Genomic DNA, 25,716 nt, shown 5'->3' on the forward strand with positions numbered 1-25,716 from the left:
AAAAATATAAGAGTTTCAAGAAGTATTGCAAATACTGTTATTCCTTTCTAAATTCTTCTTCAGGGTAGAGTAATCAGAAAATTAAAGGAAAAAAAACAAAAAAACATAATAACGTCCTGTTTTTACATAGTATCCCAACGTTCTAATTTTCTTTAAAACTATATTGACTCGGGTTAAGGTTGTATCATACAACTTAGGTTTTCTTAGTATATATGGTGTTTTTTTCCTCCAAAACCGGAGGTACTAGAGCTCGTTATTTGAATTGGTTGTCTGCTCCTGTTCGTGATCTCTTGTTGGAAAAATAACCTTCCTTTGGTTTTCTGGATTCGTCTTACGGAGTATCCCGACAAACTTATTGTTTTATCATCTAACTCTCCATGCTAACTTTCTTTTTTAATTGATTTTTCTTCTTTAAAAAAATGCATAGCCATTTAACTAATTAATAATATACGAAAAACTTCCCCATACTAGACAGTCATAGAAAAATATTTCATTTTGCTTTTTTAAGCAACATAAAATTGATCGTAATATAAATATTAAAATGAAAAGGCACTAGGATGCTCTCTTACGCTTACTTACTCGAACGCCGACCTTACTTGATTTGCAAGTTACATCTCCCTCGACAATTACTGATTTTTATCAGTCAAACAACTCCCAAAAAATTAAAAAGCAAGGCGTGAATCATGAAGAGAATCTCGTGCTCAAGAGTATCATAAACATTGGCCAAATCTAGAAATACAGAAAGGATTTTACCTTCTTAGTCTAATGTAGAATAAAGGGTTGAGATCAGCCTGAATAAAGCATCCTCCGTTGGCACGAAAGCTTTGATTTAGTATTTAAATTATATATTTACCTACTTGAAAGTAGTTTCTAAAATTACATTACACTCTTAAAAATAGGTGAATAAAAATTCAACAATGGTATAGATTTTACATACAATTTGATTCTGGAAATGGTACAGAATCAATTTGTGTAGAATTTCTCTATGCTATTGTGTTAAAACAACTGTGGTTCTATAATCAACAAATTGTGTATCAATTTGATTTATTTTATTGTATATATAGTACACTATTTATGTACTTAAATTCGACAATATTTTATATTTATTTAATATAATTGTTCAGTAAATAAGCAAACTCTTAGTGTTTTTTTAACATAATATGTACAGGACAAAAACACAATTTGTGCATTTTAAATACACACGTTAGTGTAGGTTGTTTTTACAATATATTTTATTTTCTTTCATTTCAACTATAAAATTTTATTACAAATTGTGTATAATAATACTATATATTGTTTTATAAATTTAAATATAGTGTAGGTTACTTATTTTAGGTTTGTATATAAAATTAAGTCTTGTAAAAAATGGGAAATAAGTAAGGCCCAACGTTTGGTAAGAAAAGAAGTCATATTAGAAAAATACAGATTGAATATGTGTTTTCCTAATTTGACTTATTTTCTTTCTATCAAACGTTAGGCCCCACTTTTTCCCATCGTGTTAATAAATTTACTTATTTAATTTTAAGCAAATTATGACTTTTTTTCTATATTGACTGTTTTTCCCAAGCACTCTAATATTTATGTTTTATAAAAATTTTAGTTGTATAGGTAGGGTAAAAAATTCAATTGTTTTAAAAAAAACATTTTTTTATTTAAATACCTTTTAAAAAAGTCATAACCTGTACAACAAAACAAAAAAACTTTAGTAGTAGTATTACAAATACACATTAGGAACGCAAATAGGAACTTAAAATGGAAATTCTTAGTGGTAAAAACAGGATTTTAACCTAAAGGCTAATAAACACATACATTTATGTACAGGGTCATTTTTTATATTTGCGTGCCCATAAACAGGGGTAATGTAAGTGATAGAAAAAAACTTTTTATACAAAAGTTGCATACTTTTTTCCGTATTATCGTTTAGATTTGTAAAAAAAAACAAAAATTAAAATCAGGGAAAAAGGTCTTTCAATTTGGCAGAAAATATATAGTGTTTAATTAAAAAAAATCAACTTGCTATTGTTTTATTAATTTTGCTATACGCTTTTGTTTTTTTTTTACAACTCTAAAAGATAATACGGAAAAAAGTATACAACTTTTGTATAAAAAGTTTTTCTCTATCACCCTGTATATGGGCTCGCAAATATAAAAAATTACCCTGTACATATATATGTATGTAGTTACCTAACATCTACAGTATATCAGGCGGGTAATTGTTAACAAAACAACAATCATTTACTGCTATCAATTTTTCTTTAACACATGGTGTTGAAAATTGCACTTTTCATAACTTAAGGAGCCTTAGAGCTAATTCTGTTAAAAATAGAAAAAAAACCTTAGAAATCATTTAAAAAGTTTAAATTAAAAACACGAAATGGAAAATTGAAATTTGTTCTTTCTTCATAATAGAATTAGCTTTAGATCCCTTTTAAAGTCATAAAAAGTGCCTTTTTCAACACCTATTTAAAATACGTTTTTTTGATGAAAGAGTTTGCTTTTTCTGCACCTCGTAACCTTCATTACCTTTACACTTCAAAGCAGGTAGACAAATATCTGACAGTGACACAAAATAATTTCCTCAAAAAATAGGTTTCTCGCAAATTTTTTTGCAAAATAATGGGATTTTTTAAAGTCTGTTAACTTAAACTTCACTTGTTCCAAGTTTCAATCCTATCGATTAAATAGAACAGGTTCTAACATGGGGTTGAAAATATTACACGTAAAGCCCTATGACCCGAGATAAAAAAAAATGCACTGTATACTGGATTTTCATAACCCATGGAAATCAAAATGATTGTTATTTCGTTTTAAATTACCCTTCATTAATTTATTTCAAAATAACTTAATAAAAATAAATGACACAACAAAACGAAAAAACTTAAAAGAAAATAGAAATATCTGATAGGAACGTAATTAGGAACTTAACGAAAATTCTTATGTAGGTACCTACATATATGTACATACCTACATATTAACAACATATAGTTTTAAGCTAAGGGTTTTATTTACAGGTACATAATAATATGCTCCTGGAGTTAGTCCAATAAATCCCACTCCTTAAGTTTATCTTCAACGAATATATCCATTTTTTTCTTATGCAATTTTAACACTTTTAACACTTAATGAAGCGAAAAAACTTTAAAACAAATTAATGCCGGCTGGTTGATTGAAGGACTGAAGAATGAACAGTTGAACACCTGTGGCACTGGGAATTATAGCAATGCTGCCAAATCAAATGTATCTTAAAGATTACACCGCCAATTAAAAAAGTTACGTTTCCTTTTTCCTTACGCGTGTTATTATCACGATATTATTTAAATAAATAAAATTAGAACTTATGCTGATTAGGCTTATTTTTAAGTATCCTATTAAATCATTTTCAATTAACAACTTTAAACCGACTGCAAGTTTTGATGAATACCTTTGCAACTGTTTAATATTGAATCTGGCAACATTGACGCTTACAACGAAGTTCTAGCGGCAAAGGCAAGGGCGTCGGGCGCGTCCTCCTTTATACACAATTGTGTATTATAACTACACAATACATGTTTTAAAATTCTATAATTGTGAAAGACTATTAGCAAGAATCTTTTTTATTCTACACAATTGTAAATAAAATCAACACAAGCCAGAATAAAAAATTAATTAAAAATTGTAGTAAAAATATACTTGGTTATTAGATTTTTTACCAAACTGCATTGGATTTAAAAAAAAATGTAGAATATTTATACACATTATTTTAATAATTAATATCCACTTATGGTGTATTAATTTAATATGCAATAATTGTATAAAATATACACATTAAAACATATACAAAATGCCTGAGAATTTTTATACAAGACTGTGAGATATTATCTAACAATTGTGTATTAAAATTAAACATTTTTTTTACACAACAAAATGTGAAAAAATCCATCGCGATTTTTCTGTGTGTAGTAGTTTAGATAACAGGGAAGAGTTTCCTTTAAAAAAATTACTCATCATGACCTGGAGTTTTATCGTATTTTAAAGATTCAACTGAATTTCAGTGGAAGGTTGCGTTCTGTCTGAATCTTTCATTGCTGATGTTACGGAATTCTCCGATTGGCATATTTGTATAAAGACTCTCAACATCAAAGCTTACTTACTTATCGGTGGGTCTAACGTTTGTGGCCTGAAGAAATTCGACGAAACGAGTGTATGGCTGGATAATGCTCAACCTGAATTTGTCAAGTTCCGATGTTGGCAAATTCTTGTAGCTTGTGATAGGTGGCAAAGGCATCTCTTCTTTGTGTATTTCATGAAGCCCGTAGAAATGTGGTGACTTGCTATGGTGTAGAGTGAGTTTGGTTGACAGTGCACCAGTGAGATAAGCATTTACACTTTTTAGGAGCCCTGTAAATACTTCCCTCTAGTGTTGGTGTATGATTTTTGGTTAGTAGTTCATATTCATCATTATTTCTTCAACCTTATTATTGTAGTTTTCTACATCTATAACTGTTGCGTTGCCCGTGTCCGATTAGTGTTCCTTTTTAGATCTTTTAAGTGCAGTCTGTTTCTGTCTGAGAAAAAATATTAAATACCATCTCAAACCTGTAATTGTAATAGTTACAAAAAAAACACTATAATAAATCTTCCCAGTATGAATAAAGACTATCTAATATATGTGCATACTAAAATACTTTTTTTCCTTCAGGAATGAATACCATTGTTAACTTGATTAAATTTTTTTTATAGGATGGAAAAGGCAATAGAGTAAAAGAATGGCGTAACATAGAAGCAACAAAGGGCGTATTTTCAGGTGATTTAAAATTAAGCGAAAGTCCAGTATTAGGTAATTGGAACATTTCGGTAACCATCCACGGTCAAACCTACAGTAAATCATTTGAAGTCGCCGGATATATACTGCCCAAGTTTGTTGTAGACATAAATGTACCGAAACACATCACATTTAAAGAGAAAACTTTGTCTATAGCGATAGACACCAGGTAATATAATTCTTGAATCTTTTTTAATAAAACTTAATATTTTCTTGATATTTAGATATAACTATGGTAAAAAGGTGATCGGTGAAGCAACAGTAACAGCTTATCCAACGATTTATTCTGGTGTCATCCAGCCAATTTACCAAAGCCCCATTAGAAAAGTTTTAAAAATTGACGGAAGTACTTTGGTAGATTTTGATATCGAAAAAGATCTACGTCTAAACGATGAATACGAACGAGTGGTCATAGTGGATGTTACCATCGAAGAATTCCTTACTGGCCGAAGGCAAAATAATAGTGCTGAAGTACATATCCATAAATACAAGTATAAAATGGATTTAATTAAAAGTGCCGATTATTTTAAGCCGGGATTAACTTATACAGCTTATGTAAGTAAATAATAAATATAAATTTAAAGGACTAATTGTCAAAATTATTTTAGGTGAAAGTGACTAACCATGATGGGTCTCCTTTAAGAGATGATGAAAGAGATGTTACAATAAGGCATGGATATTCTAGACAAGATGAGGTCTACGACGAAAGAACTCATAGACTGAACAAATATGGGATTGTAAAACTTCAATATGATACTCCTGTGGAAGTCACAAATACAACTGCCTTAAGAATTGAGGTATAAACATATTCAAATGATGTAAAAAAGATTAACGAAAACATTTTTTTAGGCTGAGTATAAGGACCTTAAAGAAAGAATTTCACCAATACCTGCTGCAGTTTCGTATGGAAATTCTTTTCTACAAGCAACAGTTGAGACTGAAAAGCCAATTGTTAATTTGGATGTTGAAGTTTCTGTAAACTGCACTGAATCTATGAAATATATTAATTATGTTTTATTGGCGCGTGGTAAGTGTTTAAAAATACTGCTCTTAAGTAGTCACCTTTTGAAGACTATATCAATAAAAGATTCGTTTAATAAACCCTTTTTAGGTGATGTCCTTATGACTAATTCGTTTCAAGTTGATAACAGAAAGACAGCAATGTTTAAATTCACAGCAGTCCATGCTATGGTACCTGTTTCTCATTTGATTGTCTACTACATCAAAGATGATGGCGAGCTTGTGGCAGATGTGGTTGACATTGAAGTCGATGTGCTTTTTGATAATTTTGTAAGTGATTTCAACAAACCAATAAGTTCAATAACTAACAAATTATTTTTGTAGATAAATATTGACATTAATACCGATGAAACAGAACCTGACTTGGACGTAGAGCTAACGGTCAGGGCCCGGCAAAACTCTTATATCGGTCTTATGGCAGTTGACGAGAACGTTTTTAATCTGCGCCCCGGATATGACATATCGTTGCAGGACGTGGCGGAAGATTTACAAAAATATGATGTGGCTCAGGAATCACCTTATGAAACATTATCCAGGCCATCCAGAAATCACCTTATGTGGAAGCCTGGTGCCAGCAATCCACATTCTGCCGTATATGTGAGTATCATAATTTCAGAAAAAAACCGAAGATTATTTCAGTTGAATTTAAGAATTTAATAAGAAATATAATTTCATAATTGTTGTTCTTTAGGATGCAGGAGCAGATCTTATGACAAATGCACATATCAACCGAGCTAAACCAACATGTAAGTAACCATTTTCAAAACTAATATTTTTAGGTACACTACATTTTTTACTATTAATTTAATTTTTGCTACAGTACAAGACATCTACCTTCGTCCAGTATTTTATGGATCATCTACAATAAAGCCAGATAGAGGTTTTGGAGTTCACTTACCAACAGTTACTAGACCACCACTAGCAGGTCCATACGCTTTCAGCAGAATCCCAAAGCCAGTGTGGAATAAACCTAAAGTTTATCTTACCCAGAACGTAGCTGACACATGGTTGTTTTCCAATTTTTCATCTGGTTACGAAGGAAAAACATCTATTAGACGTAAAGTACCTTCTACATTAAACAACTGGTTAATCAGCGGGTTTTCTCTGGATCCCATAAGAGGTTTGGCAATAATGGCTGAGCCCAAAAGACTAAAAGTTACCAAATCATTTGTGGTTTCTCTGGACCTGCCTTACTCTGTTCAAAAAGGAGAAATTTTAGCAGTGCCAGTCGTTGTCTACAATCATATGAATCAGGATATTGTTGCAGAGGTCACCTTGCACAATATTGAACAGAAGTTTGAATTTGCCGAAGTATCCAATGAAGTGAACTCCAATAAAAGTAAGTAGGCTTTCTGTATGAGGTAAGTAATCTTACTGTATGATAATTTATTACCACTGGCAAATATTTTAGAAGTCGAATTGTATCGCAGAAAGAAAGTACCAGTACCAAAAAATTCTGGAGCTGCAGTGTCTTTCATGATAACTCCTTTACAAGCAGGGTCTGTTGAAATAAAAGCTACAGCCAGTCATCCCAGAAGCCAAGATACTGTTGTAAAACATCTGCAAGTAGAGGTAAATCTTTATTATATACTTTGTACCTGATCTTGAAGAAGAATTATTGAAATCCTTAGAGATACCTAAGCAACTAAAACTGACGTAAATTTTATGTCAGAAATTTTGTGGTTTAGCATAAAATGTTTAGAAGCACATTAAATTTAAACCAAATTATTATATAAACTTAAATACATTTGATAGGCACTATTTCTCTGCTAGGTTTACTAGCAATTATTCACTATTCTGCCAGTTGATGCCATCTGTTGCCCACTTTGTCTTTGACGTCGTCGAGCTAGCGCAACTGTGGTCTGCCAAGGATGCGTTTATGTACGCGTGGCCTCTATTAAAGGATGCGTCTTGACCATCTCCAATCGTCCTGTTGGGCAACGTGTCCTATCCAGTTCCATTTCAGGTGGGCTATGCGTGTTATGAAGTGTTCAACTTTAGTTCTTTGTCTAATACTCTCGTTTGTGACGTATTCTTAAGGCCTATTCCTAACGTCATCCGTTCTATGATTCTTTGGGTGATCCTATGCTTGTTAGCTGTGTGTTAACAGCAGGTGTCATGGTTTTCATTCCATATGTCATAACGGATAATAAACAGCCTATCAAATGAAAACCGTGCTTTTCAAATTTATTGGAATAGTTCGATTTATGACATCGACGTATGACAATTTACCCGCGGCTGCCCATGTCAAAGAAACACGTCTATTTATTTCATCTATGATTTTCTTTGTCTAATTTGATGCAATGTCTCAAATATACATTCGACTTCGACGTTGTCAACGGTTTGGTCTCCTATATGCATTTATATCTTGTCGCGTGAATTAAAAAATTTTTAAAAAAAATTTTATTTCGTTAATAACTATAATGCGAGTAAAATAATAATACATATATAATATAATACAGGGTGGCCATTTGAAAACGAAACAGAGCCTATTTTGGGTCCCTCAGAACATTTGCGAAAAAATCCTCGGACCCGTCAATTTTTGATTCAAGGGGGAACCATTTTTTTGCTAGTTTCGCCCCTTTGAGGGCAAAGCCCTAGCGGGGGTGACAAGGGCCCCCAAAATTTTAAATGGAACGGGAGGTCGAGTTATACCTTATTTTGAAGGTATTTTTATGTGGATTATAACCCTAAAGTTTTAAATCGTTACTATTTGCGTAGTCGATACAGGGGCTAATAAAAGTTACAAAAAAATTTGAAAAGTATAATTTTAAATAAAGGGTTTAAAGATAAAATCAATCAAGGAAATGTTCAAAATGTTGGCCTTCGACTTCCATACAATAATACAGGTTTTGTTCAAACCTTTCCCGTACATTTTGCAAAATTTCTGGGGTGATTTGACGACATTCATCAATTATTCTTTGTCGCAAATGGTCTAACGATGTTGGCTGACTAGCATAAATTTTAGTTTTTAAATGGCCCCATAAAAAAATCTAATGGGCTTAAGTCCGGGGAACGAGGAGGCCATTCAATAGCTCCTCATCTTCCAATCCATTGTCCTGGAAACATGGTCCAAATGTTGAAGAACCCTTGCAGCATAGTGGGGTGGCGCCCCATCTTTTTGAAATACTAGACGATTTTCCAAGTACTCGTTGTTATTTTCTAGTATATGAATTGTATTTTCTAATAACTCCAGGTACATCTCTCCTGTTAAATTGCCAGGTAAAAAAAGGGTCCTACGATATGTTTACCAAAAATGCCAGCCCAAACATTTAATTTTTCAGGATGTTGTGTATGCACCTCACGAAATATTCTGGGATTTGAATCAGCCCAATAGCGACAGTTGTGACGATTCACAGTACCGTTTAGGAAAAAGGAGCATTCGTCAGAAAAACATACATTAAATAGAAGGTGTGGATCATTGGCGGCTTGTTCAGATATAGTTTCACAAAATCGTCTTCGTTTAGTTCTTGTACGAGATGCATTTTGTACGGATGAAACTTGTTTTTTTTAATATCTTCTGAATGCTGCTTCTCTTAATACCAGACACGGTTGATAACTTCCTTGTGCTCAGTGTAGGATCTTGCACAATATGGCCTAAAATAGCTACTTCTGAAGCTTCATTCACCACTGGATTATCCATTTCGCGCTTTTTATTAGCCACAGACCCAGTTTCCCTAAATTTTTGAACCAATTCCAAAATGTACTTGCGATGGACCTGTCGATAAGGGTGTAGTAGTGTTAAAGAGCTGGGTAGTTCTATTAGCGTTCGCAAAGAAAAGAGAAATTATTTCAACTCTTTCAGCAAATGAATAAACCATTATCACACTCAATGTTGTAACTAACTAACTTTAAAGAGCTATTTGTTTGACAGACTATGATCTGACAGCAGTATTTCACAATGTTGCTATAATAACAGTCTCAACAATAACCAAGAGTTCTCTTGCAGAATTGGCATAGATACCTACGGGTATTAAAAAAAAAAACAACAGAAAGTACGGTTCACAATGTAGGAGAACAACATTTTTTTTATTTATTTAACTGCTAAATTTAGAAGCATTTTTTTTCATAAAAAATGTCGACATGTTTTTGTAACTTTTATTAGCCCCTGTATCGACTAGGCAAATAGTAACGATTTAAAACTTTAGGGTTATAATCCACATAAAAATACCCTCAAAATAAGGTATCACTCGACCCCCCGTTCCATTTAAAAGCTAGGGCTTTGCCCTCAGGGGGGCGAAACTAGCAAAAAAATGTTCCCCCCTTGAATCAAAAATTGACGGATCCGAGGATTTTTTCGAAAATGTTCTGAGGGACCCAAAATAGGCTCTGTTTCGTTTTCAAATGGCCACCCTGTATGTTTAAAACAATGGCTTAGCTCTGACTAAATTAGTAAACTAAAAGCGAAAGCATAAAAAGTAAATGAAATTGCTTATACAGCTAAAAATGAACTTAACAATAATAATAATTTTATAGGGTGAAAGGGGTATGTGACTCCTCCCTCTTCAGATTCAACTTCAAATTTTTGAATTCGTTTCAATTCACTAAATAAATCTTCAGTCTTAATTATACTAGGGGGTACCTAAAATTCTTAATTTGGAAAAAAGTTAAAGCTTGTTGTTAAAGCATTTTCGATATCCTGTAAAATTGAATCGATTATTTCATACAAATTAATTATTTGATTTAAAACATGTTTAATGTAATTTGAACTTTGTAGGAAGTTTGATGTTTCTACTGCTAGTTCAACTTGATGCAATTTTCCATCTAATAGTCTCGTGTCGCGATTTATCTGTTGAATTGTTGTGTTAAACTTTTTAAGTAAATTAAGGGAAATTGAATTTTCTTTTTGAATGTTTAAACCTAGCGTTTCCTGATTCTCTTGTAAGTCTTAATTAATTTTTAATAACGTTCTCTACTCTAGACGCCTTCAAAGGCGTCTAAATTACCCGTAATACTTTTAAATATTGAACCTATACCATTGATAAGTCCTCGCGCGATTCTGCATGGGTGTGGTACTATTTCATTTAGTTTCGTTTCGACTTGGTCTTGTATTATCGTTAATATTTTCAAATAGTCAGCTGTTTCTGATTTATGTCCCGTGTTATTATTTAGGGTATTCGTTACGTTGGCTACCTTTGTTTGGAGTTTGTTGACTTCTGTTATTAAGGGGTTAAGGTCAGGTAATAGTCCGGGGTTATCTGTTATTTTTTCAAACTTGATTTGGTCTCCAAGGGTATATGTTACTTCTAGAAATCTCAAATGGGATGAAAAGGACACAATTAGTCGAAACTATATTTTGTTTTTAGATAAGTGGATTTTCTCTTGGTTTTCTAATTTAGCGGTTTTTCTTTCTAAATTAGTGTGGACTATTTTTGACCGTTTGTCAAATTTATCGCTGGTTTTTTACCTAGTATGTTTTTTAGGATAAACCGTTTGGTCTTCTACAAATATTTGGGGATCGTCTTTATTAACATTAATTTTCGCAGCAAGTTTTTCCTTTCAATTTATTAGTTGTTCGTTAATATGACAATCCAACAGTTTACTTTTTTCTTTATGACTAGATACGTAGTCACTGAGAATTAATTGATCTAATTTGATGTTGAAATACATCGTCAGATGTAATATGGCCATTTATTATGTCTATAGGTTTGAATTTGGTCACAGAATGGATAGTGTGATTGTAAGCTAAAATAGTATAGATCATTTTTTGATTTATCGGTGTGTCTTTAAATGTTTGATTATTAAGGGGTCTAATATGTTCGGATAGAGTGGAATGTAAGCGTTCAATTACACGATTCGATTCAGGGTGATGTGGTGAACAAAAATGAACTTTAATTTTGTGTAACGTTAATAGTTCTGTTACAACAGTGTTTTTAAATTCTGTTCCGTTATCTACAATAATCTGTTTTGGAACTCCATGGTGTGAAAAGTAACTTAACATATTGTTTACAATTTCTATAGCTGTTCTATTAGCTTTCTATAGTTAGGGAATTCAGAGGATATGCTTGTGCATATTTTGAGAAACTATCTATAATTCTGAGAAGTTTTGTCTGTTCTAGAGTGTACGTATCGAGGTGGATTATTTCGAAAGGTCTTGGTTATGTCAAATACATGTAATTTCCATAACCTCACACAGAAGCCTTCTCGATTCGGTGTTAACACAGAACCTCAAACCGATGTCAAACTAGCAGACTATTTTTCGGTTCTCCCAGTTGATCACCCACCGCTATGTATTAAGTTAAATAGTTGCCTCCTGAAGGTCGAATAGGGTCTCGGGTTTAATGGATTCTACAGGGATTTTAAGTCTGCCAATTTTCAAGAGATTGCAATATTTTTGGATTAGTTTGACTGGGTTTTTTAAATTTTGAATAAGCCTCTTAAAGCAATGCTAAATATTTTTTATGAAATTATCTTTATGGCAATAAAATTGATATATTTGTACCTCTAAAAAAATACTCGGCTAGAAAATTGTCAGTGTGGTTTTCAATCGAACTTAAAAATCGTATTATTGAAAAGAAAAACATGCACAAAATATAAACAAAGACGATCACCTACCGACTATTGGGAGTTTTCTAGATTGAGACAGCTATGCAAGGATCTGAAACAGGAATGTTACAAACAGTATATTTACGGCACTGAAGCAGCTATTGTCTCTAACATAAAGAAATTTTGCTCATTTATTAATCATAAAAGAAAAAATAAGTCTTTTCCAAATAAACTAAGATATTTAGACGAGACAAGTTGTGCTGGAGGGGAGATTGGTAACATGTTTGCTGATTATTTTTCTACAGTACACTCACACCATAGTGTTAATATCCCCACTCATGAATTATCTGCATTCGTTACCCATATCCCTCACCTTCACATTAGAATATCAGATATATTTACTAAACTCTCATCCTTGAATATGAACAAGGGTCCTGGACCAGACGGTGTGCCTACTATATTCTTAAAAATTTTAGCTTTAATCTGACAAGACCCTTATACATCTTCATCTCTCCCTTCGAACTGGAGTATTCCTAGACTACTGGACAGAGAGTTTCCTAAAGCTTATTCATAAGTCAGGCGACAAAACCAGTGTTACCAACTATCGTCCCATCAGTATACTTAGTGCAGTCCCCAAAGTATTTGAAAGCTTAATATGTGACATCATAACCCTCCCCCCCCTTCTTGAACCTCTACTAACTGATCAGCAGTTTGGGTTTAGGAGCTAAACCTTCTTACTCAGGTGGACTTTTTGTTGGATGCCTCGGAGAGGAGATATCAAGTGGATACAATATTCACAGATTTCTCCAAGGCGTTCGACAAGGTACCTCACAATATTTTGTTGCATAAATTAAAAATGATTGGTATTGATGAACCTTTATTGTCCTGGTTCAAGAGCTATTTATCTGATCGTAGACTGATTGTTAAAATTGGTAATTTTCTTTTTAAAACTATTCAGGTTTCATCTGGAACACAGCCTCAACACAACCAGGATGTTTATTTGTGTCGATTATTATATGGTTAATTTCTTTTTATATGTCATAACATGTATTTTTAGATTGGGGGTGAAACCGAATATTACTCTAAATCGTTGTTAATTGATATGAGACAAACAAGCAAATTCAAGGGCTCTTTAAATTTCACAATTCCGAAAAACGCTTTGGAAGGCTCAGAAAAAGTCGAGGTATTTACAGTTGGTAATTTATTAGGACCTACCATGGTTCACTTGGAAGAACTTATAAGGTGTTTTGAATCATTTAAAGAAAAATATCCTTTATTAATTTCTGTATTATTTAAGGCTACCTGCAGGCTGTGGAGAACAAAATCTGGTCCACTTCATGCCCAATTTAATCATACTTCAATACTTGCAAAATACACGTCAGCTAACACCTACAATTGAAAATGAGGCAATTAGCTTTTTGGAAACGAGTTATCAGACGCAGCTACAATTTAAACGAACTGACGGTTCATTCAGTCCATTTGGGGAAAGGGATAGTAACAGCAACGTTTGGTAATAACTTAAGATTTCTGGAATTTTAAGTCAATTCAGCAACCTCATATTTTAGGTTGACGGCATATATAGCTATGGCATTTAAGCAAGCAAAGCAATTTATCTATGTTGATGACAGTATTATTAATTCTGCTTTGGAATGGTTATCTAATAAACAAGGATTGAATGGTAGTTTTGTCGAAACAGGAACTGTAATCTATGATGACTTACAAAATAAAAATGGAAATAGCTTAGCACTGACTGCTTTTACATTGATGGCATTTATAGAAAATCAGGTAAGTCATAGATCTGTTTAAAACTTTTGATTTCAAATACAGTTAATCTGATAAAACTAAAAAAACTTTTCAAAGTTAAGATGCGTTCATTATTTTTTTACAGAGAAGTTATACAGCCAATTACACAAATGTCATCTACAAGGGTTTGGACTATATAACAAGAAATATGGATGAATCAGAATCTACTTACACCTTGGCTATTTGCAGTTATGTTTTACATTTGGCCAAACATACTTCCAAACAGGGTGTTTTTAACTTGCTTGACTCTCGAGCTAAAACTGAGGAGGGCCTAAAATGGTAGCAATTACAACTAAGTTAACAATGAAAATTAAACCAATATAATTTTTTTTAGGTGGGCAAAGGATACTCCTAAAAATGAGGAAAAGAATCCATGGAGATCACTTCCGCGATCCATAGATATTGAAATGACTTCATACGCTCTTCTAACTTTCCTCGAAGCAAATCTTTTAGATGATGCAGTACCTGTACTGAACTGGCTCGTGAAGCAACAAAATAATTTGGGAGGATTCACGTCTTCTAGAGATACAGTTGTAGGGCTTCAGGCTTTGTATAAGATGGTTTTACGACTTTCTGGCCCTATTAATGTTCAAATGGAGTTTACATATAATAAGGGCAAAACTGGCAGATTTAGCGTCAACCAGAATACTGCTATGATACTACAAAGTACTGAGGTATGTGACACACAAATTATACATAGTAGTATAAAGATAATCACATTCTGTGGGTTAATGATATTTTATTAAGGAACTTTGTTCTACTGCGGCTGCACTAGATTATACTTGCATACTGCTGTAGAAAAGATGTTACGCGACTTATTTCATGTACTTAATAAATTTTATGATTAGTAACAGAAACAAATTTCTCCAAATAAACCAAAAGAAAAATTACTATTAGCTCCTCCATACCTCACAATTAATTTTCGAACTCAATTTTGGTTGGACCGGAACTTTACACATATCTTATGTGCTTATCGTATATTGTTCTATATTTAAGCCTCTTAATTATAAAAATTAGATACTTCAGTTATTTTTCATTTTCTTTAGTCAAGTTTCTCGGAATCTGTAAAGTAAGTCAAGTAATTTCTTAATTCTTCTAGGTTCTTAAGGTTTTTGTATCCTTAGCCATTCAAAGTAATATTGTACTCTGTAAGCCTGGAACAGGAATTATTAGCTATATTATCCATTTATTTAATCAAAAATTTTATACCATCCATTATAACATTTTCCAGAAATGGCGTTACTTTCCATATAAATTCACATATTTGACGACATTTCAAGTTTCTCCCTAATTTCAGGCTCTGATTGTATTTGCTTGACCTGCGTACTTCCATTATATCCATTGTAATGAAAAAGTGGTTTAAATTAAGCATCTAGTTAGAAAATATCATTTATAATCTCTAGGATTAGATTCATTAACGTAGCCTTTACCAACAACATCGTTTCCTAGTGGACATTCATTCAAATTTAAAGTCACCAGGGAGTCCGAGCTGTCTTCCCATGATAATCTTAGCGGAAGCTATGTGCTCTCTTGAATGAATAAATAATAGACGAGCAATATGAATATAATGAATATGCTGTTTAATAGTCTCTGAGTTCTTGGTCGAAACTCTAAGAGCATACCAAATCGACAAATGCATTTCTTCTCACGAATGCTTCAGCTACAGTGCAGGCTTCTTGATTTAACAAAACATGTTTTTGTTTCTTGCTTCGGTTTATTATAGTTTATTATTATATAGTTTATTATATTCATACCTTTTTTTTTCAAAGGGACTTCCCAAATTGTAATTACGTATCAAAGCCTTCTGCTTTCTTTGCAGTAAATTGGTTGCCGTTTATGTAATGCATTTCCTACACCATTAGCTTATATCAGTCCTGTATTGACTCAGTAAGATATTTCGCATTCACTTTTCCTAGTGATTTCATTACCCCTTCTGTAACACCAGCATAATATATTTCTTCCAGTCTCTCTGGAATCCGATATCTATGTCTCACAATTTGTATTTTTTCTTCCTTAATTAGAATAAAATGGAACCCGAAGTCTCTGCCTAAAAATTATAATAAATAGTTAAAATTAAAGAAAACAGGCCGTTTTTTTTAAATTTTAATAGCATGTTTCGGTTTAAGTGGGTGTTTTATAGTTGTGTACAGTATAGGTGTGATAAAACATTTGTAAAGTAAAACCTGTAACCTGCCTGTTTTTTTTTACATTTTTTACAAATATAGAGGATGTCTGCGAAAGGTTCGGAAATCTCAAAACTGGAGATACTACAGAGCAAAATATGTGAATTGACCCATACATACCTTAGTCCAAAAGTTGATAGTTTGCGAGATACAGGATTCATTTCAGATTTTGGCATAAAACTTAGTATAGGAAGGTTTTCTAGTATGAAAAACAAGTTTCTGTTATTTTTTATTGCTAAACTAGAGGGCTCCGCTTACAGCACTATTTCGGTAAATAACTTGCTCATAACTTTTTTGTGCTACTCTGTATATAATAAATTGACCGAATAATCGTATTTTGACAAAAAAATTTCACTTGGTAGAAGTGTATAAAGATAATAGTTTTCGAGATATTTATTTATAAAAGTTTATAACAATAATAATAATAATAAAATGTCTATATTCAGCAAATGATACAATAATGCCTATTTGCTCACAAAGGCGAAGATTAGCTACAAGCTGCTCTTAAACTCTTAACCTTCATTAAAAAAATTAAAAAATTAATTAATTAAATAAATAATAATTGCAACTATAATTATACATCACAGTTCACTATAAGTAACAACAACCAACCTCCATACTAGCAGTCCCCCAATAAACCATAAACAAGATACCTCATCCCACTGATTCTTCCAAAAATAAATTTCTAAAATTTCTTTTAAATGTATACAAACTGTCATTAAACATAGGTTTTTGACTATAATAAAGAAGAACAATATTGTACGTAAAAGAACGGGTAAAGAGAGAAGTTGAATGGTGTGGCATAGTGAGGGTATTATGTCTAATATTTCGACTATGTACTCGATTTCTAAATAAAATTCATTCCCCAAATTTTTCATACAAATATTTGGGGCTTCGGGTATTATATAAACGGTATAGAAATGTAGACAATAAAAACTTAAATAAATACATTATTTTGAGCCATTTTAAATTATAAATGCCTTGAGAGACATGATCAAACCTTCTTAAATTAAAAATAGATCGGCAACAGGTGTTTTGAACACGTTGTAAACGGTACTGTGCCTGTTGATCTAAACAGGGAAAATAAACTATTAACAGAGACAACCAAAGAGACGCGCAACTGTGCGCTAATAAAATATCCGATTATTTTCCATCTTTCATGAAAGGTGAACGTAGATGGCGCAGATAGCGTTTGCCGCCATAATTCAAACCTCGGCTATTAAGCATTAAATGATTTATTTTAATTAAAATCAGCCGTTATGTCTCAGAAGTCAGAAGATCATAATTATGTTCTGAGACAGAACGGCTGATTTTAATTAAAACAAATAAAAAGTTATTGATATGTTTTTAATTTCTCAGAAAGATGGCAGACTTTAATTAAAACAATGCAATTTAATAACATTTAAATTGGGGAACTAAATAAACTAAATATAATTCTGAAACGTTTTGTATTGTATTTTTAGTATATGGTATGACTATAATATGTGCATGCATATTCTTAATTATTTTCATAATTTATAATTTAAGACGGTAACAGTAACATGCATATACATAAATGCAATTAAAATATAGAAAGATTTTAATTATCACAGTATTATAATAATATTTCAAAAAATATATCCTTTGGTGTAACACTTAAAATAAAAAAGTTTAATGTTTTGCTAAGATGCTCATATTGTTAGCGAAACAGGTATCCATAATAAATAAAATTGATTCGGTAATGTGCTAAAACTGTTTTTCCACTAATTAGTAAAGAATAGATAGGTCTGTTCTATTCTATAATAATGAATATACTGTTAAATTTGTATGTTTATGAAATACATATACACATGTTTAATTATTTAAGATGCAGTATTTTTTTAATCAATAAAAATTAATTAAAAGAATAAAACACAAATACTACAACTAAATTTAAAATAGCAGCAAATAGTCAGCACACATAGTCTGAACAAAAGTTATATTATAAAAATAATAAATTCATTTGACTATTTATTTTAGTTTTTTAATTTTTTTTAATGTTTTTTTTTGCAAATATCTTAATTTTTCCTTTTGAACCTCCATGGAATACCTATTTTAAATACAGGCTTAACAATTACCTAAATGAACATATTTCTGTTCCTAATACAAGTCAAAATATTAAAATCTGTATCCTACAAAAAACTACAACTACTAACTACTGTAACCAAGTTCACCTAAATCCGGTAGGTAATAAAATACGTAAAATTTAAGCACTCGTCCAAAATCTCAACTAATAATGTAAAACAAAACAAAATTAATCAGCAACTACAACTATTCAGCCATATTGAAATTTACGTGTTCATCTTGAGCAGGGATTGCACTGTTGTCGTACTTAATTATAATTTTAGAAATACTAGAGAATTGGACACAAGCTATCCCGTATTTTTGCATTCATTTAGATGGAGATGGAAGAATGTTTTCTCTTGACTGCTCTGATAATTAAATACATTTAGCATTGCGAAAGATTAGTATTGTGACGCCACCTTAGCTCACCTTTTATAAGGGAAGAGAGAGACAACGAAATACAATATATACAGATTAAAGAGAGGAACAACAATAGGATAAAAATGTCTATCTAGTTGCACGTCTCTTTGGTTGTCTCTGCTATTAAGCAATATTGGATAACGGATAAAACAAAAGCTTCTGTAAGTTTTTTCCTAGTCTTATAATTTAAAATTAATATGTTAGCATGAAGCATACGCATTCTTAAATAACACCTTTTTACCACAATACTGATATGTTCTCTGAACCGTAAAGAGCTATCTAAAGTCAATCCAAGAACCTTCATATTATCAGAAAAAGGAATTAATGTGTTATTCAATTGAATTTTAACGGATGAAACAATATTTTTACGAGTATTTTTATTTGAAAAAAGTATAATTTTAGTTTTGGCTGGCTTAATGACTATGTTATGCTCCTTTGAGTAGATTGAAATTGAATTGAGTTCAGCATTTAAATTATATTCAACTAAATTATCGTTGGGATCGAAGTAGTGGAGAACCTGCGTATCGTCGGCATACTGGTGAATTTCTGATAAATTTGAAACCTTTGGTAGGTCTGACGTGTAAACAAGAAATAAAATAGGCCCAAGTATAGATCCTTGAGGTACCCCTGATACTATATATTTTGACTCAGACTGAGAGAACAGTTGGCATGTATGCGTACTCTTTGTGTACGATTCCACAGATATGTTTTAAAAAAAGATAAAACTATATCGTTGCACCCATAATTCTTTAGTTTGGCAATAAGTAAGTCATGGTCTATTACATCAAAAGCCTTTGAGTAATCAAGAGACACCATAATAACAGAAAGTTTCTGGTCAAGCGCTCGAATTATATTATCAGTAATCAATCAAGATTAATCAAGAGTGCTATGCACTAGTTGTGCTATGTCCAGTCCTAAATCCCGACTGCTAAGGAGGAAGTATATTGTTGGTTACCAGATAAGTAGCAAACTGTATATAGACGACTCTTTCCAGGACCTTAGAAATTACACTCAATAAACTGACTGGACGTAAATCTTGTGGACTCTTAGGATTGGAAACTTTAGGAATAGGATTTATAGTCGACTCCCTCCATGCTTTAGGGAAATAACCCGTTAACAAACAACTATTTGTTATATTAGTAATAGGGTTAATGATATTAGGTAAACACATCTTTACCATTGAAAGAGTAATATTGTTCGGTCCTGCAGTATTAGATTTAATGGTGTTAATTATATTTTTCACTGAATATTGATCAACAACTCAAAACTAATATTACTAAACTTGTTATGCAAATAAAAATTTATTTTCTCAATGCAATTATTTGACTTATTAAATACACTAGCGAAGAAATCATTAATTACATTTGGGTCAATTAAATTGGATGGAAGTTCAGAATCACCGCCAGAGGATCTAATATTAAGGTGTCTCAAACCACGCTAAAGCAATTTACCAGACTTATCACTTTAAAGCTCTTCTAGATAAGCAGCCTTTTCTCTTCTAATCGAGGCGAAGAAGTGCGAAATTTCGGCACTCCTTATAATAAGTCCAGTTAGCTGGACTTTTATCTTTTTTATATTTAGTAAGGGCTTTGTTCTTTTCATTTAAAATAAGTCTAAGACTGTAGGTTAACCAAGATGCTGCTTTCTTACTAATTCTTATGTTTTTGTAAAGAGCATGGATATCAAATAGGAAGTTAATATTTGGATATAGGAAGTCAAATTTTTTATTTATATCTTCAATATAAAAACAATTGTCCCAATTAACTTGGGCTAGGTCTATCGAGAATTTTTCCAAGTCAATGTTTTTAGGATCGCGAATTTTAATTATCTTTTGCTGAGGTTTTTTAATAGGTATGGTGAGAATACAAAACGGCATTTGATTGTGATCACTGATATAAGACGTAACGATCCCACTCTTATAGCTAATTGTTTTACAATTAACAAAAATCGGGTCTATGCATGTAGCAGATGTATTTGTAATACGCGTCGCCTCATTTACTAGTTGGTCATACCCGTACGAATGTAGTGCAGAATATAAAGAGTTAGGCCTCATCATATCTATGTTTAGGTCTCCAACTACTAAAGAGAAGTCATAATTTACTAATATATATGGAATTATTTCATCATGGAAATTCAAGATTTCAGATATCCGAGTCTTAGGAGGTTTATAAATAAAAAGTAGGGCAATTTTGTGGACTCCGACCTTGATATATAATAGTAAATATTCAAAGTCTACATTGTTGACATTGATATCAACTTTTTCAGAATAAAAATATGATTTAATATATATACCAACACCTACCCCGACTCTGTTTAGCCTATCCATTCGATAAAAAGAATATTCCTGCAATTTAACTGCATCAGATGTTATGGAACTATTCAACCATGCCTCACCAATAATATTATACTTTTCATTCATAAACTGAGCAAAATCTGCAAAATTTGGCAAAAGAGATCTTACATTGATATTGGCAATGCTTAAAAAATTTAGTATAAAGTATTTTGTGTATTAACCATTGTTAAAACAACTAACCAGAACATCAATCATATTTAACTTTCATATTTAAAGTCTTTAGAGGTAGTTTAAAAAAGAAAGACAATTTTTGTCAAAAGAGGAATGATCAGTTGCCAATGATTTTTGTCTTTTTTGCAAACTAGCTCTGACGCAATTTATACATTTTTTTTCTTCAGAATTATATTCGTTAAATTTATGATTTCGACTACATTTGAAACAAAAATCTTCCTTCTCCTTACAGTCCCTACTAATGTGACCACAGCAACGAAAACACTTCAATTTCAGTTTTCACTGTATCACTCATCGTAAAAGTGTCGTTTTAAATGACCCCAGAAGAAGAAATCCATAGCATTTAAATCTGGTGATTTAGCCGGCCACGATACGAGGTCCTGATAAACCCTATTTAGATGCTCTCTAACTATAATATACTAAAATCAGGTAGAGCGCCGTTATGCATAAACCACATATTCATGCGTGTTTGTAATGGAAGATCTTCCAGCAGAATGGGCAATTATTGTTTAAGAAATTGTAAATATAATAAATGTGAAGATTATGCGAGTTAATCACAGGTCCATGCCTTCGAAATCCTGCTTCGTTCAAAAATAATATTAACGAAGTAAATCCATTGTCATGGTTAAACTTCGTTAAGAGCCATGTACAAAATTCTACCTTTGCAGGGTAATTATTCGCGATTAAATCATGTATTTGTTGCAGGTGGTATGGATGGAGCAGGTGCTCTTGAAATATGGTATTTACTGTACATTTGGAAACTCTCGAGCTACGTTTCTAACCCCAACTGTCGAATTTTCAATGACAGTATCTAAAGCATTTTCTTCAACTTAAGCAGTGGGGCGTACAGTTCTGAGAGCTACACTATGTCGGCCCATATTTGGAGCAAAACTACCTAAAGTCCGAATCGTTTTTACTACTCAAGTATTGGCTTAAAATAAAATAAGGCTATAATCATTGCTTATCAGTTTCTCGTAACCGCTGATCGATACGTTGGAAAGTCTTTGAATTAGGCAGGTGTCTATTAGGGAATTTGTCAGCGTACAATCTCCGTGCTTTTAAAGAATTACGTCTTGCCAATCCGTACATTAAATGCATATCAGAATATTCAACACACGTATACTCCATGATGTTAATATTAATACCTATGATATTAATAATATTATTATTAATATTATTCTGAATTATGACAAACTTTAGAAACCATAGCAACATTACTCAGATATTATCCAAAGCAAGTTGATTATTATATTATAAAAATGTTTTGATGCTTCATGTACACATAATGCATTGGAAATTGTAAAAACAAATATCTCTAAAACTATTAACTTTAGACACTTGTGGACCTTTTTTGTTGTGGAAAAAAAGATTTGATAGATTTTGCGATCAGTTGTTGTATACAGGGTAGCACAAAAAAGTTATAACAAGTTATTTAACTAAATAGTACTATAAGTGACGCCGTATAGAAGTTTGGCCATAAAAAGTAACAGAGTCTTGTTTCTCATACTAGAAAACCTTATACTGAGTTTTATACCAGAATCTTAAATGCTTCTCAAGTAATAAGGAATAATAGAAAATAACATTGTAACTTTGACAACCTGTTGGTCGCAAACTATCAACTTTTGCACTAAGGCATGTTTGGGTTGGGTTGGGTTGGGATTTATATATGGGTCATATTTCGGTTTGTAGTATCATCAGTTTCAAGATTTCCCAACCCTTCGCAGACACCCTGTATAATGCAACTTTAGGTCAAAAGTTCGGATTCATTTTATTCGCATTAAAGAAGAAAAAATATAGATTGTGATAACCGATTCTATAGCTGCAGGAAGAAATATATTATGGTTGGGTCTTATTTTATTTTAATTATCACAAAAGTCTTTCTGAAAACCATATGCGATTTCTTTCAAGTTTCTTTTCCTTGCTCTAGAATTAAATATTGAATACCCACTAAACTCTAACCGTAAATAAATATCTCGCCACTCCTTTCCTTATAATTTTCTACCTGCCTTTTTCCAGTTCAGGATAAGTTGTCTGAATCATTCTCCTAATCTTTGACGAGTTCCATTTTGCTAACTATTACGGTGGTTCTTAAAAGCCTTTTTCCTTTGGTTGTTAACAATATTTGCATTCCTGCGTACACAGTTACTTAATATAGCTTCAGCATTTCCATGGATTTTTCTAATGCGATAGTTAGTACCGAAGATAAACTCCTAAAGCTTTTCTATCTACACTTAGCAATTACGCTCTGGTTTGACAGCATTTTACTAAACTAGCTAGTTACCTTTTCTCTATCATCTTGAATTTGAGATAGAACGTCACCTATAACTACGTTGCTAACATCCGTATCCAGCACAAATTTCCATTCTTGTTAAGGCTTCTTTACCTTGGTTAAAAGCTTGTTGACATTTCCTGTTGACGCCACCGTTCACTACACAAAAATACAATTATTCCTCTCTTAGTTACCGCAAATGCAGCAGAATTAGTGAAGCATTCTCTCTCTCCTCTTGATATAGGGTTTTGCATCGGGGCAATTTACCCAGTAACTAGTGTTGATTCAGGACGTACCAATCAGGTTTGTACCCTGCCCTCCCAAATTGAGTTTATGAAACATAACTTCGTTATGCTTCTGTAGAAACTTCTCGAATATTTCTCAGTGCACGTTGTCGCCTCTCCTACGATGCGTCCGACATCATGCGGTTGGAATAAAGGGGAGGAGAAACGCCTGGTTACCGTCGTGAATAAGATCAGCCCCAACGGCAGAGAGTAGGAAAGGGTCTAGGAAAGGGATACGAGGAATTGGAAAGGCAAAGAACTATCACGTCTTAACTGGGGGACGGATGGTATGGGGGTGACAATATTACTTTAGTGACCTGTGGAAGGCATAGAGAACATTCTTTCTATTAATTTAAAAAACTTTTACTGTTTCTTGTCATTAAAAATGTTGAACGTGTTGCCTAGTTTCGAATACACAACCAGAGGTGAATTCACTATACATTACTCAGCACTCTTTGGAAAATCTCATCTTTAATCTAAGGAATATTTTTTTTAAAGAACAAAGAATGGATCTCTAAGGAGAGGCGTAAATCTTTTCGTCCAGAAACTCCATCACTTCATACATTATAACTTAAACCGTTCTCTCTCCGGAAGAGACTGAGATACCACATGAAATTCTTGCCATTTTAAAGTTTACTGAATTGTACCTTCATAAGTTAAAATACAACTTTTAAAAAAAATTATAATAGCACCTGTTTTTTTCCTTCCATAATTAAGATCACCGCAACAATTGTACATAGCAAGCTGCAAACCGTTTTATAAGAAAAAATATAGTGACATTTTATTTTAGATCGATAAGGAAACTAGAGAAATAAACGTAACAGCTCAAGGAACCGGTATCGGAATCTTCAAAGTATCTTATCAGTACAACATGAACGTAACAGGTCCCTGGCCCCTGTTCACTTTAGATCCTCAAGTAGACAAGAACTCCAATATTGACCATTTGCAACTTTCGATTTGTACTGCGTAAGTCTACCCTTACTCATTCATATTCCAAAACTCAATATGTTTTTACAGATTTGTTAGCAGAAACCTTTCTTCTACCCCATTAAGTAATATGGCAGTAATGGAAGTGAACTTACCATCAGGTTTTACCGCAGACAGGGATTCCTTGCCTAGTCTAGAGGTATCTCAAAATGTCCAAAAAGTGGAAACGAGTCGCGGAGATACAAGAGTGATTTTATATTTTAATAATCTAACAATTACCGAATATTGTCCCACTGTGTCTGCTTTTAGAACACATAAAGTTGCCAAACAGAGACCTGTAGCTGTCGTTATGTATGATTATTACGACACTTGTAAGTATATGCCCGAAGTGAATTTAAAACATTTTAATAATAATTTATATTAAGTTCATATAACTAAATTTATATTTACCAATATATTTTTATCAAGCTTGTTTAGGCTTAAAGTTAGTTAAGTTTGCATTCGGTTTCAATATTAAAAGTTATTTAGAAGGGCTAACTTGGATTTTTAGGCCTTAATTTAGAAATCTTATAATATTACTATAATAAATAATTTAAAAATTATATGAAAATAATGAAATAGAACATCGCCGTATTATAATATATGAACATCTGCTCAAAGTGTTTAATGTGAAGAATACTTACAAAGTATTTGTGCCTTTTTAAGCAGATTTTAGTCTTTTCATTCTTACAACCGGTTTAAGAATCCTAAAAAGAGAAACTAACTGTATTTTTATGTTCAATACATACTGAACAGACATAAGGACGTCCCACTTTAACTGTGAGTCCTGAAATCCTGAGAACGAGAGACCATCCGATCTATTCCAAGAAGTTATTCTTCTATACTTATATTCTAGGATATCAAATTTTAAATATGTG

General features: G+C 32.4%; 1 protein-coding gene across 1 annotated transcript in view; it reads left to right on the top strand.

Annotated features, from left to right (window-relative positions):
* The window catches only part of LOC126743713 (CD109 antigen), a 56,842-nt gene that overhangs the window by 25,972 nt on the left and 5,154 nt on the right, over positions 1-25,716 (top strand). The window contains exons 4-19 of the mRNA XM_050450927.1: positions 4,720-4,970; positions 5,026-5,356; positions 5,410-5,598; positions 5,651-5,828; positions 5,913-6,091; positions 6,146-6,418; positions 6,513-6,567; positions 6,642-7,160; positions 7,233-7,393; positions 13,365-13,549; positions 13,605-13,817; positions 13,873-14,092; positions 14,196-14,389; positions 14,445-14,784; positions 24,663-24,838; positions 24,890-25,170. Of these exons, the coding sequence (XP_050306884.1) occupies positions 4,720-4,970; positions 5,026-5,356; positions 5,410-5,598; positions 5,651-5,828; positions 5,913-6,091; positions 6,146-6,418; positions 6,513-6,567; positions 6,642-7,160; positions 7,233-7,393; positions 13,365-13,549; positions 13,605-13,817; positions 13,873-14,092; positions 14,196-14,389; positions 14,445-14,784; positions 24,663-24,838; positions 24,890-25,170 (3,745 nt within the window). The remainder of the gene's footprint in view (positions 1-4,719; positions 4,971-5,025; positions 5,357-5,409; positions 5,599-5,650; positions 5,829-5,912; positions 6,092-6,145; positions 6,419-6,512; positions 6,568-6,641; positions 7,161-7,232; positions 7,394-13,364; positions 13,550-13,604; positions 13,818-13,872; positions 14,093-14,195; positions 14,390-14,444; positions 14,785-24,662; positions 24,839-24,889; positions 25,171-25,716) is intronic.

This window comes from Anthonomus grandis, chromosome 13 (genome assembly GCF_022605725.1).
Source record: "Anthonomus grandis grandis chromosome 13, icAntGran1.3, whole genome shotgun sequence".
In the NCBI taxonomy this organism is placed as follows: Eukaryota; Metazoa; Arthropoda; class Insecta; order Coleoptera; family Curculionidae; genus Anthonomus; species Anthonomus grandis.